Genomic DNA, 12053 nt, shown 5'->3' on the forward strand with positions numbered 1-12053 from the left:
GGCGGCTTTCTGTCGTTCTTTTTATTTCGGTTTTAGTTGCCGCGCGCTCTTTTACTTAGAGAAAACTGCGTAGCTCGGGTTAAGTCGATTTCTAGAATCTCCATGGAAACGGAACGAAATCCGGCCGATGAAAGCGCCGCAAACAGGGGGTGCTGGAAATCGGAAACGGGGAAGCGGGGGAAGAACCAACTGGACGAGTTGAAAAGAGAGAGAGAAATAGAGTCGTTCGCTCTCCTACTCGCGTTGCGTATAGACACGCCGGAGAGCGTCCCGAGAAGAGCCAGATCCGCCGGGAGAAGCGCTTCAGTCGATCCCAGAGAGTCCACGAGAGAGCGTGAGCCGGCTTACTTAGCCGGCAGAAGGAACTCCGCCATTCCGAGATCCATTTCTCGCGCCAATAAAAGCGCGTCGAAAAACGTTACTCTGTCTTAAGATATTAATTCACACTTTTACACGTTCTATACCGCGGGTCTCGCGGTTTACGAAAGTTCCGGACCGTTAGGCAAAAACGTTGGCCGGCTCTACCCCATCAAGCGGGAAGAATCTTTTCCGGACGTCTTGGAGAAACATTACGTAAGCGATAGATTTTCCACTAGGCCTGCCTTACTGCATGGTTGTGGGGTGTGTCCAAGCTATATTCGGGTACGGCAACAGGTAGTTTTCAAGAGGAAACTAAAACTCTCGACGGAGGCTTTCCTATTTTTGCGGGTACGCTTTAAATCAAGACGGCTTAATTTCTCGGCTTTTACGTTTCTTAACAAGCGCGAATCTGATACGATTTCGCGATATAAGGAAGTTGCGTTTCAAATAAATAAATGTTCCGGTTTATACCAGACCAAGTAAGGTTTCATTTGGGGAAATGGCCGTTATAAATTGCCCAGACACGCTAATGGTCAACGCTTAAGCGTCATTTTCTACAATGTAACTACGCTAATTACGTAAAGCCGCTTTTCGAATTAATGTCTACGATTGTATTCCGAAACAAATCTGGAGTTCGTCAGAGTTTTAAGGTTCCGCTTTATAATTTTTAAACGATCTCGCTAGATAGCGATAGCTACAATTAGCTGTCGAATGTCAAGGTCAAATTCCTGCCACTTCCGGTATTCCCATTTTAATTAGTCGCCTAGCGATACTTGACAGAGAAATTCCTATAGTTCTAATTTATAAAGGGGCAATTGGTAATAGTACCGTATCTCGAAATTGAACTATTTCCGACTAAATTTCTGAGAAACGTGAATCTTGGAATCCGTGACGACCAAAATTCCTAACTAGGTTAGAATATAATAGTACCTGTATATAGGCAAATTTCACGCGTCTTTTGTAAAGGAAAATTATCATTTAAATGGCTCTCTCGCTCCCTTTTCAAAATAGAGGATCGCAGAAATAGACAAAACGCAGACGCGATCTGTCTACCTCGAACCTGTTTATGCAGAGTCTCATACGGGTCGGGTCGTTCTCTCGACCGCGATATAAGTTCCAATTTCAATTCTATGAACTTTTTAAATTGAAAGAAGTTATTTAATATTTACAACTATATTACCGACTTTTGATGTCAAAGATATGATTAATTCTCGAGATTGTTAAAAATGTTGACGTAATATCGAAATGTTCTACATTGGTAATTATTTTCCTTACTTATTTCTATTCAGCGCTAAATAAATAAAAAGAGAAAGGACATCCATTCTACCATAAGGGGATAAGAAACATACGTATGACACTTCCTATTCAACCAATGCAATTTTTTTAATGAGTCCGTTTCGCCAATGACATCGTAAGCCATTACGTACCGACGGACTGACAACTCTCCGCGAACTGCTCCTAGTATTTGGAGGAAGCCCGGAAAATCGGCGACGGTCCGCCGGTATCCTTTACGACGGACCAGCCAAGGCCTATTGACAATTGAAATGCTTTCAAAAGTGTAATTAACTCTTACTTTTGGAAAATAATGATGAATTATTGAATCGGAAGATAAAAATTACTATTATAAACTCTGGATCCGTTTCAGAAGTTAGTTTTTTCGAATTTCAAACCTTAAAGGCCTAGGTTTTCTTCTGCCTGTCCCCCTTTAAATTAGGCCGACATGTTCAGCGGTTGGCCTACCACCAGGGTATTTGCGCTCCACTAAGTTATTTTAAAGGGGGACAGGCAGAAAAAAAACCTAGGCCTTTAACGCGTGTACGCTCGTATTTCTCGCCATCAAACTAACCAACTATTTTGCCAACGGAAAGAGTAGGAAGGGACGAGTTTCCTGTTCGGAAACTTCCTATTTCGCCATAACTCCACGACAGACTTTCAATAACCGAATTCGTTCTGTGCCATACTTATGTTTATTATCCACTTATGATTCTATAGTGATAGGAGGAAATGATTCGCCTTTTTCTCATCTTTATTATTTCAAATAAATAAAGTGGGCGTAAGAGGCCCGGCTCATTTCAGAATCCCTCGACGAAAAGTCCAACGGTCCTTCCGGAGTAGCTTTACAGTAGGCCCGAAGCTATTCGCCGTATAGAGACAAAGCGGGTAATCTCTCGAGCGACGGAAGACGTAGCTCCGCGCAAAGCCGGTCTGACTGTTATAGGAGTCTTTGCCTCCCGGTATCGCAATTTCTTTTTGTTATTTCCGAAGCGATAGTTCGAACCCCTTTCGGCAATACCGGCAGCTATTTTAGCGAGTTATTTAGCGGCAAAGCGCGGCAACGGTACGGGTTTATACGAGATCTTATTGATCCGTAATACGCGCCCTTTTATTTGCCGCGGATCGATTGGGCCGGAAAAAAACCTATCAAAAGCCAGATCTTTCTAATCCGATTGTCCTTCTATTTATAAAGGGAGAACTACTTCATTCGGAATCCGAGCACGGCTTCGCGAAACATTTGCACTACGACCAGCGAAGGCTTCTTTCACTACGACACGGTTTTTGAGAGAGCGCCCTTCCCGTCGTTTTCCGCTCTAGTGATTAAATTTCTATCTAGTTTGGGGAACCCGAAGACGACAAACACTCGTTTTAACCCGACGTCGGGGGAAAAAGGGCCGAATGCGAACGGAAACCATTTGCTGTCTACAACATTTCCGATTCCAACGACGCGTTGACATTTGAGTCGTGTCTAGAGATAATTTACTTCGGATATCACGTACCAGTCTTTGGACGTGTTTCTTCGCAAACAAACGTATCTTTAAAAAGTGTTAAGCGAAATTTGACAATAAATGGTCTGTTTCTATAAAATACGGGAGGTCACGTGTAAGTGACACTAGCTATTGGGGGATATTAAAATTCATTTTGCGCGTGAAAATACGCAGCCATGTTAGGGTATAAAAGCCTAGGAGCAAAAACAGCACGGAGAACGCGGCTAGTCTTTAAACACGCTAACGCAGTGTTGCGTACAAATTTAATTTGACGAGCCTTTATGCGGAAAGTTTTACAGGCGGGGGGGAAGACAATTTCTGATTTTTCCCCTTCCGACGGCAGCAGGCGATATTGCATCTAACCAATGAAAACTGTACGCAAGAAAATCGACGACTTTTGACGGGCTGCGTTCTCCTTGTGTGGGGTGCTGTGTTTGTTGCTCCTAGATAAAAGCAGGTAAATAAGCCTGTTATATACCTTACAATGTAAAGGTACTGTCACGCGTGAAAACCTAATTTTTAAATCGGTCAATTGAAAAAAAGAGAGCGCGATCTGAAGTCGATAAAGATTTTGAAATTTGAAATCCACGTGCGAAACGCGCGTGCCAATTAAGTACTTAAAAGCTTTATCTCATGACGCGGAGAAAATCATTTCAAACTTTTAGTTTTTTATTGTTTTTTTTTTAATGGAAACACCTATTGGGAAACTTATAGGTTTAACTTTGTATTCAATTTACGGTTCAAAATTTTAACTCTTCGATATTTTAAAAACTTTAAAAATAAACCTGTAGAAAAGAGTCATTCTATGAACACGTTTACACGCTGTAAACATTTAAACCGTTTATTCGGATTTATGTTATCGTGTTAAACGGTTTAACATCAATAAGTAGGTCGATTCCGATTACCAACCAAGGCAATTTTGAACAAACGGTTAACACGCAATGTTCTTTTCGTTTCGTAGGGCTTAACGATTATTGCCACGAGCATAAGTAACATAATAACAATAAGTATGACAATTAACAAGATTTACAACCAAACTGATTTTCATAGCTATTGCGTTATCAAGATGTTTTCACAGCACAGAACCCTCTAGTGTCTAAAATATGTGAGAGTTCCGCTAAGCCAAAATATCAGGTTTCCGATAGATAGGCGGAATATTAGGCTAAAACCTTGGCTAAAATGATAAAAATGTAAAACGTTTTTCTCGGCGCCACGAGCTCATGTTTTTTATCACGCATGATTCGCACGCGGTCTTCAAAACAAAGCCAAAGCCCCTCGCGACTCCAGAACGTGCTCTCCGATATTAGGCTTAAATTTTTATCAAAAAGTAGTCATCCAAAACGGTAAGTCGCGAGTCCAAGTCACAGCTTGAAGAGTATCAGTGCCGAAAAAAGGTTCGGTTAGAAAATTAGCATTAAAGCAATAGGAAGTGTGATACTTATTGTTATTATGTTACTTATGCCACGAGTTTATAACATTTATCTAACGTGGAAATAATTCATTTAAGACATTAAAATGAAACTTGATTTTGCTGGCTCGACGCAAATTGTAATAGGAGCGAATCTCCTACAAAACCTCGAATTTGTTCATCGAGTGCAATGGTTGAAATTTATCACGCGTTGTTAATGTAAAGATTTAAAATTATTTATAAGCCATGCTTTCTCGGTCGAAACACCTTTTGAACCGGCGAATAACATTAGCAATATATAACATACTTCTGTTATTGCCTTTCTCTTTCCAAAAATTATTTCATATAGTGAAAAATCTTGTTCCACTGGTCATTTTCCATCTAAGGCCTAGTAATAAAAAAACAACCACATCGTGATATATAAATATAAAAACCTTTATTCGATAGAACCAACGCCTACCCCTCAATTTTAGTATGGCCGCCCGCTGGAAGGTAGCAGCTTCTCCTTGAACACCGGTGTGCTGTGGTTAAATTACATCAACAGGAGTCAGTAGGTCTAAAATGGATAGTTTTGAGCATTACGATTCGGGTGGTTTTTCGCTTCATTATACCCCAGTTTATTTATATCAGTTTCCATTTCGGCGCAATTGGGTTTCGAGTACAGACGGCATAAAAGATTAGTACTAATTAATCTAGTTTCTTTCTTGAATCATTGGCGGAAGGCTTCCCCGCGGGGCTGTTTCGCCATTAAACCAAATGAGTTCTTTTCTCACAGACCATTTCTTCCGCTAATTAGAAAAGGCATTTTACATTACCCCTTCGCGTACCGATTTAACCTCCCTCTTTTTCGTTTTGTATTCAATTATTGGGTAATCCACCTACTGAGGCGTACAATTAGTTGACTGCGGAAAAAGAACGCAAAAAATGGTCTTTCCGGAGCGGCGGAAGGAGGAGCTTTTTTCGCGGCAACCTTTCCCTTCGGATGTTTGATCCTTTTAGTCGAAATTGAAAAGGAATTCTCGTCTAGCTTTGATCTGGCGGTGGCGCCACCGTCGCTCGCTGGTTTTACAGTTGGTCTTGGGATTAGGCTTTAAACACGTTTAATCGGATTACTTTCGCGGAGTCAGCGGGCTCGTTGCTTCGATTCATTCCGCTTAAAGGCGAGACTCGCGCGTGGGAGGCAGAGAGCTTGCCGTTAATAACCGTTAATTCTATTGGCCCGCGGTATCAAGGGCGCCAATGTCCGGACTACGCCATACTCGATCGGTCAAATTCTATAATCCAATGAGTCCTAGAAACGAGCGGAGTCCATAGCCCACTTAGAGGACGAGCCGCGTCTCCACTGCCACGCCGACTGACCGCGGTCAATCGCCAGTTTTGCCTGCTTCCAACTAAAACCAGAGATTTGGAGGATTAAAGTATCTATAAACACATTAGGGTCTTGTAAAATCAGCTTGGCAGAATATCGGTTCACTAACGTTTGAAGGTTATCCCTTTATCCGAGAGCGCGTAGTCGTGGGAAAACTCACTCTGAAGAGATTTTACGTATATTCATTTCTCAGTTTTATCCCCCATCCGCGCGAGTCGAATACGCGCCAAAGGGACCCGACGATGCGTAATGACTGTAATGATCAAAAGCAAATTCGGCCAAATTATATTCTCATTTAGACGAGTACGAGAGTTGATTCGTTGAAAAGGTCATTTTCAAGCCACAGTTAGGAGGTAATTAAATTGATATTTGCGGTATATTTTGTTTCAAATAAATTAGTATTATGAAACTCAGTTATAACATTTAGATTTATATTGCAAATACGAAGAATACTTGAATGATAATTCCTTAGGTAGAAGACAGCTTATTATAGATTGTATTGCCAGGGCTGGATTAAGTAGAATTTCACAAACTGGGCAATATCTCAGTGAGCGCTACCAAATGAGCTCATAGATAGATATTTATTTACTCTTGAAATATCAATCATTTTTTAACCTTAATGAACTCGCGAGTACAAGGTAATTGAACGATAAAATTTAACAGAATGAATTTAATAATAAAATATAAATATACTAAAATAATAAAAATGAAACTGCTGCTATTTTGGATTTTGTGATTTAAAACGTCTTAATCTTAAATCTAAATCCCGATAGTTGACTATTTCAAACCATTATTCGGCGTTTATATCCGAAACCAAGCTCCCTCACTCCAAAGCCGTAACTACAAATTGATCGAACACCAAAGAAATGTCAACTATTGAAAACGCTATTTCCCTTCGTAAAACTCGAAACAAATACGATTGCCAGTCCAATTTTGTTTAGATAAACCGATCCAAAATAGCTTTCAGTCAATCAAAGAACGTGAAAGAAGAAAGAGGGCGACTGTCTTTTCAAGGAGAGAACAAAAGTAACCCGGTCACTCGTCAACTTTCGAAATAGCTACGGTAAACATTAGAGTGGTTTTATATGGGATTCTCTTCGAAGACAGGCAGCTCCGTTATTTTTATAGAGACGTAAAAGGCTTCTTTTCTTCGAGGGGAGAATATTATATATATATAAGAGGTGATCCAGAAGCTTTTTGGACTATCGAACGAGAACATAACGTCGAGTAATACTCCATTCTTCCGAGTGCCTCCTGGCGGTGAAAGTCGGTAACTGGCGCCTCGGGATCGGAAATGTTTAGCGGTAATGCTCGCTCTCTTACTTTTCACCTTCTACCCTTAAGTAGGCCTTACATTTTATATTTTCTTTTGGCTAAGAGGTAATACTGAGGATTAGGCGATAAACGAAGTAGAAGAATAAAGAGTGGCGGGCCGCCATATTCCGTCCCTCCCCGCCGAGATTAAGCTTCGACGTCCAAAGGCTTTGCCGCTTATCGACTCCGCGAGGAAGGGAAAATTGTCTCCACTCGCTTACTAGCCCGAGCCCTTTCTTCGCGAAACTGTTACCAGAAGTTGAGATGGACAGCGGAGGTCTTTAGATAGCGAATGTTGACGTTGGCCGACTATGGCTTAATGAATCGTATCGGAGTACCGACGAAAGCTCGCTCGAGTTCGTACGGCCGCTCCTATTCTTCGGCTCCTTCCTTTCGTTAAAAACCCGGGACGTATTTAGCATAGGACCGCCAAAATTAGAAATTTAAAAGCGGAGGCTTGAAATCGCGAATTCGCCGCGTAAAGGAGAGGTCCGTCATTATTACGCTCGTTAATCAACGTGTACTTAATGGATAAGAGGCATTCAATCACAAAAACCCAGCGGGCCAAAAGGAACTTTTTAAAATTGTTAACGAGTTTTAAAGAGGACACTCTTTGCCCCCCAATATTATTTTTTATCGCGGATTTTACGGTTTAATTAAAAAGGAACAGATATCATCCTCGCGCGGATTCGCCGCCGCTCAATGAGGGGTTTTAATAAGGGCTTCCATATGGAATTGAGGGAGCTTGTCAGGTTTCTCTGATTTCTCTATTAGGAACATAATGTATACGAGATATCGGGAGTGATAACAAATCTATAATAATAACCTTATTATTCCATTTTCAGAAGGCGACACTGCGCGGTTCCTCAACAGTCATCGGGAGGTTGGCGTAATTCGCAGCTGCTGTCGAAGAGTCCATTATTATGAGACAATACGAGAGCGGCGATTCGACGACGACTTAAGCACGATGGACGTCTTTACCGAATCCCTAGTGACGACTCTGGTCGAGTTCAACACCACCGATAATGTCAGCTACGGGCTGGCGGATTTTGCAGGGGGAGTGGCCGCGGGAGACAATAGCTCCAACGGTTCGCTGCTGGCGGAGGCGCCCGTTCCTTTCTTGGTCAACGTCACCAGAGACGTTCCTTTCAAGTACGCCCTTCCCTTGTTCGGGTACATTATGCCTTTCCTGCTGCTGGTCACGATTGTCGCCAACACGCTGATCGTCGTTGTTCTGGCGCAGCCGCATATGAGAACACCCACCAATATGGTCCTGCTGACAATGGCCATCTCGGATCTCTTGACTCTGGTCTTTCCGGCTCCGTGGTACTTCTACATGTATACTCTGGGCAACCACGTCAACGTCCTGTATCCGATCAGTGCCTGTTACGCTTACCACTGCATGATCGAGCAGGTGCCGGCTTTCTTCCACACGGCGTCCATCTGGCTGACGCTGGTCTTGGCCGTTCAGCGATACATCTACGTCTGCCACCCGACCGCCGCTCGATTTTGGTGCACGGTCCCTCGAGTCGCTCGGGCCATGATCTGGGTGTTCGTCCTCTCACTCGTTCATCAATCCACTCGCCTCTTCGACAGACAATACCGAACGGTTCATTTTCGTTTCAACGGCGAAGTTCGTACCGGCTGCCAAATGACGACGGCCGAGTGGGTTGGCAAAATCGTCTCGATTAACACGTACTACACGGGCTACTACGTCTTTCGCATTCTGTTCGTCCATATTGGTCCGTGCGCCGCCCTGGTGGTGCTCAACGTTTTGCTTTTCCGCGCTCTCAAAGAGGCTCAGCGCAAAAGGGACAGGCTCTTCAAAGAGAACAAAAAGAACGAGTGTAAAAAGTTGCGCGATAGCAATTGCACCACGCTGATGCTGATCGTGGTGGTTTCCGTGTTCCTGGCCGTTGAGATTCCGCTGGCCGTCACCACGCTGCTCCACGTCATGACCAACGCGTTAGAACTAAACATCGCCAGTTACGATGACCTGAACGCCACCATCCTCTTCACCAACTTCTTCATCATCCTCAGCTACCCGGTAAACTTCGCCATCTATTGCGGAATGAGTCGACAGTTTCGTGAAACCTTCAAGAACCTCTTCATGACCGGTTATTTAGTCAGCAAACGGGAGGGCTCTTCGAGATACTCCCTGGTCAATGGACCGCGAACCTCCACCAACGAGACAGTCTTATAATCCTAACGAGGGATACCTCATTTTCATACGGGGTAATGAACTCGCTCTAATCTCACCGAATATTTATCATAAATCTACGGAAAGAGTATTTTTTAAACAAATTATATCCTCTAGCTTCAAACTCTCACGCGTGTTTCCAAAAAAAGCTTCTTTTTTCCAATGATAAAGATTTAAAAAAACGTTCGTATTAATTGTTATGGACTGTCCGCGGCCTTTCAAAAATATTATTTGTCAAATCCTTCACTAAATTCGAATGAAATAAGCGTCCCGAAATGGTAAACAAGTTGTTACGATTACAAGCTGCCTGTCTTTCATTTGTAAATAAATTAACAGAGCCTATCATCTATATAGCCCATACATACAGTGTAATAAATAAAACCGTTCTAAACCCCAGTCACGCGTTGTTCGTGGCTCTTCGTTTCCGCCAATGTGTTATAAACTGTTCACCGAAATACTTGAAACATTCGAGATTACGTTACTATAAGATATATTAATATATATATATATAAGTATAAATATAAGATTAAAAAATCAAAGAAATTAAAGAAAAGACAAAACATATATACATATATAACGTTCAAAATGTTATTTTTGTTGATGGTACTGTGATAGAGAAAACGGTCGCGTATATAGCCAATATAATGTATTTGTAAGACATTTTGTATATCAAATTTTATCGTTATTCGATGTTTGGAAACAATTTGGAAAAAGTATTGGAAGTATAATTTTATTTAGTCGAAAGTATATAAATAATAAAAATAATAAAGTGGTATTGCCAAGTCTTAGGATATCGGGGGCTCTCCTTTGCTTTGACAAATGCCACTTTATCTCAACGGAAAAATTAATCGTATATTTTAGAACCAAATACCATCGTCCTGTTTTATATGAAAGGTTCGCTCGTTTACAAGTTTTCTCCGAAAGTATATATATAATGTAAATGTAGAATCTGAATAAATTGGAAAAGTTGCGTCCTAAGTCTCGTTCCGTGTACACTTTCCAAAATTAGACGAAACGCTGGAGCGGGTTAACAAGCTCTTTTAATCAACTCTTCCGCGACTCAGTCGGATTTTCCATTTTACGAAACTTGGCTTTCCCATTTTTCGAAATTTAAATTCATATAGTACGCTTTGTCGAGATTTCTAATATAGATATATGTACGATGTATTCTCAAAGAACAAAGTTCTTGGAAATCTATTTCTAAGTACCGCGCGATCGATGGTTTCTAAGCAGCGAGAATGAAACCGAAACGAAGCGAATTATAAGGCTATCTTCAATTAACTACTTTGAAGAATAAAATCGGGTTCGTATTGAGCCGCGAGTAATTTTGTTGTTGATGAAGGGAATGCGTGATAAAATAAATATCCTAACGTCAAAACGAGCGTATCCAATAAATATTTCTTCCAACAGAAGCGAGCCTGACAGCGTATAGCAATTTGCGGAAAGAGTAACTACGTCTCGCGTTCACTCGACTGAACAAACGCGAGGCGACATCGAAAACAAGCTTGATAAATTTAAAAGAAACCACCCGGGGATACACCCGCGGACAAAGAGGGGCCGCGCGGGGGAACTCATTCGGGTAACAAACATTTTGACTGTCGCCAAAAGTCATTAATTCGCGTGTTTTGCTACGCTATATATTTTCTATATAAACAAAATATATATTAGTTCGGGTCCGGGCCGAGTTTTCCTATCAAACTCAATTACGGAAGTTAAATGATGGGCAGACTCCTTAAGCCCCCGACCAAGAGTCTGAAGGGGTACAACGGCGGGCCTTCCTTTTCCATTTGTTTCGAATACGGTCCCTCGGGGGCCTCCGCGGATAACGAGGCCTTGAGGGGGGACGGGAAGGTAGGTCGAGAAGAGCCGCAAACAGCTGACGACTTTCTCCCGACCACCAGCACCACCAGCGAATACTCTCTATATCTTAGGGCGTTTGATTTACGATATCGAAAAGCGTGGATCGTCGAGTCACCGCTCCGACGAGATAGGAAGGAAGGATCCGAAGGAAGCCGAAGAAAAATAGTAATAAACCCCTTCCTTCCGGTCATGTTAAATATTTTTATAGAGAAACCTCCTTCCCCTATTTTATTGGAAGAGCGACTCCTTCGCTGATTGAAGGCGCGCTACGGAGTAGGACCGCGACCACCAACCGAAGAACTGACAAAAAAGAGGAAACTCCGCGAGTCCAGAGGGATGAGAGGCGGGGAGGGGAGACCCTGGGAGCTTAGGGATGTGTTATTTCGGGAGGGATATAGCCCAAACGCATTCCCTACGGAGATGACAACAGCCAATATTTTCTCATCCGCGAGACCGACCATTTCCTATTATCCAGAGGCGGTGTCGTACGCGTTGAGGTATCGCTTAAGGCGACTCGTGATTTAGGCTCTACCAGCTCGGAGATTAGATTAAATCCAAAAGGCCCATCACTGGAAAAATATCGGCGCCCGGGTAAAATTTGCGCCGTTAAGCGAAACTCCCGAAGAACGGCGTGTTGGCGTATTGATTTCAAGTTATCTATTAATAGGTTTCGCGCGACATATCTATACGGAAGCGACCGAGAAATAAACAACGATAATTTAGGAATAAATTACCAACGTAATCCTAGCGTGCTTTTTCTAATAACGACGACGCGTGACA

At 42.3% G+C, this 12053-nt stretch overlaps 1 protein-coding gene across 2 annotated transcripts; it reads left to right on the forward strand.

The window, feature by feature from the left end:
- Positions 1 to 256: 256 nt before the first annotated feature.
- LOC149932387 (sex peptide receptor-like) lies at positions 257 to 10325 on the forward strand. 2 transcript variants are annotated; one of them, XM_090155463.1, is made up of 2 exons: positions 257 to 573; positions 8059 to 10325. In XM_090155463.1, exon 2 carries the CDS (start codon positions 8181 to 8183, stop codon positions 9414 to 9416), a length of 1236 nt encoding a protein of 411 aa, XP_090011589.1. In that variant the 5' UTR covers positions 257 to 573; positions 8059 to 8180; the 3' UTR covers positions 9417 to 10325. The 2 variants fall into 2 exon arrangements, with proteins under 2 accessions (XP_090011589.1, XP_090011590.1); XM_090155464.1 differs by lacking the exon at positions 257 to 573 and adding an exon at positions 4463 to 4516.
- Positions 10326 to 12053: the final 1728 nt, after the last annotated feature.

The sequence above is a fragment of the Leiobunum rupestre genome, chromosome 8 (assembly GCF_980474605.1).
Source record: "Leiobunum rupestre chromosome 8, qqLeiRupe1.1.hap1, whole genome shotgun sequence".
NCBI classification, from domain to species: Eukaryota; Metazoa; Arthropoda; class Arachnida; order Opiliones; family Sclerosomatidae; genus Leiobunum; species Leiobunum rupestre.

Bases quoted from the DNA above. Each gene is read 5' to 3' on its own strand.
- LOC149932387 (XM_090155463.1), top strand. From the start codon at position 8,181: ATGGACGTCTTTACCGAATCCCTAGTGACGACTCTGGTCGAGTTCAAC.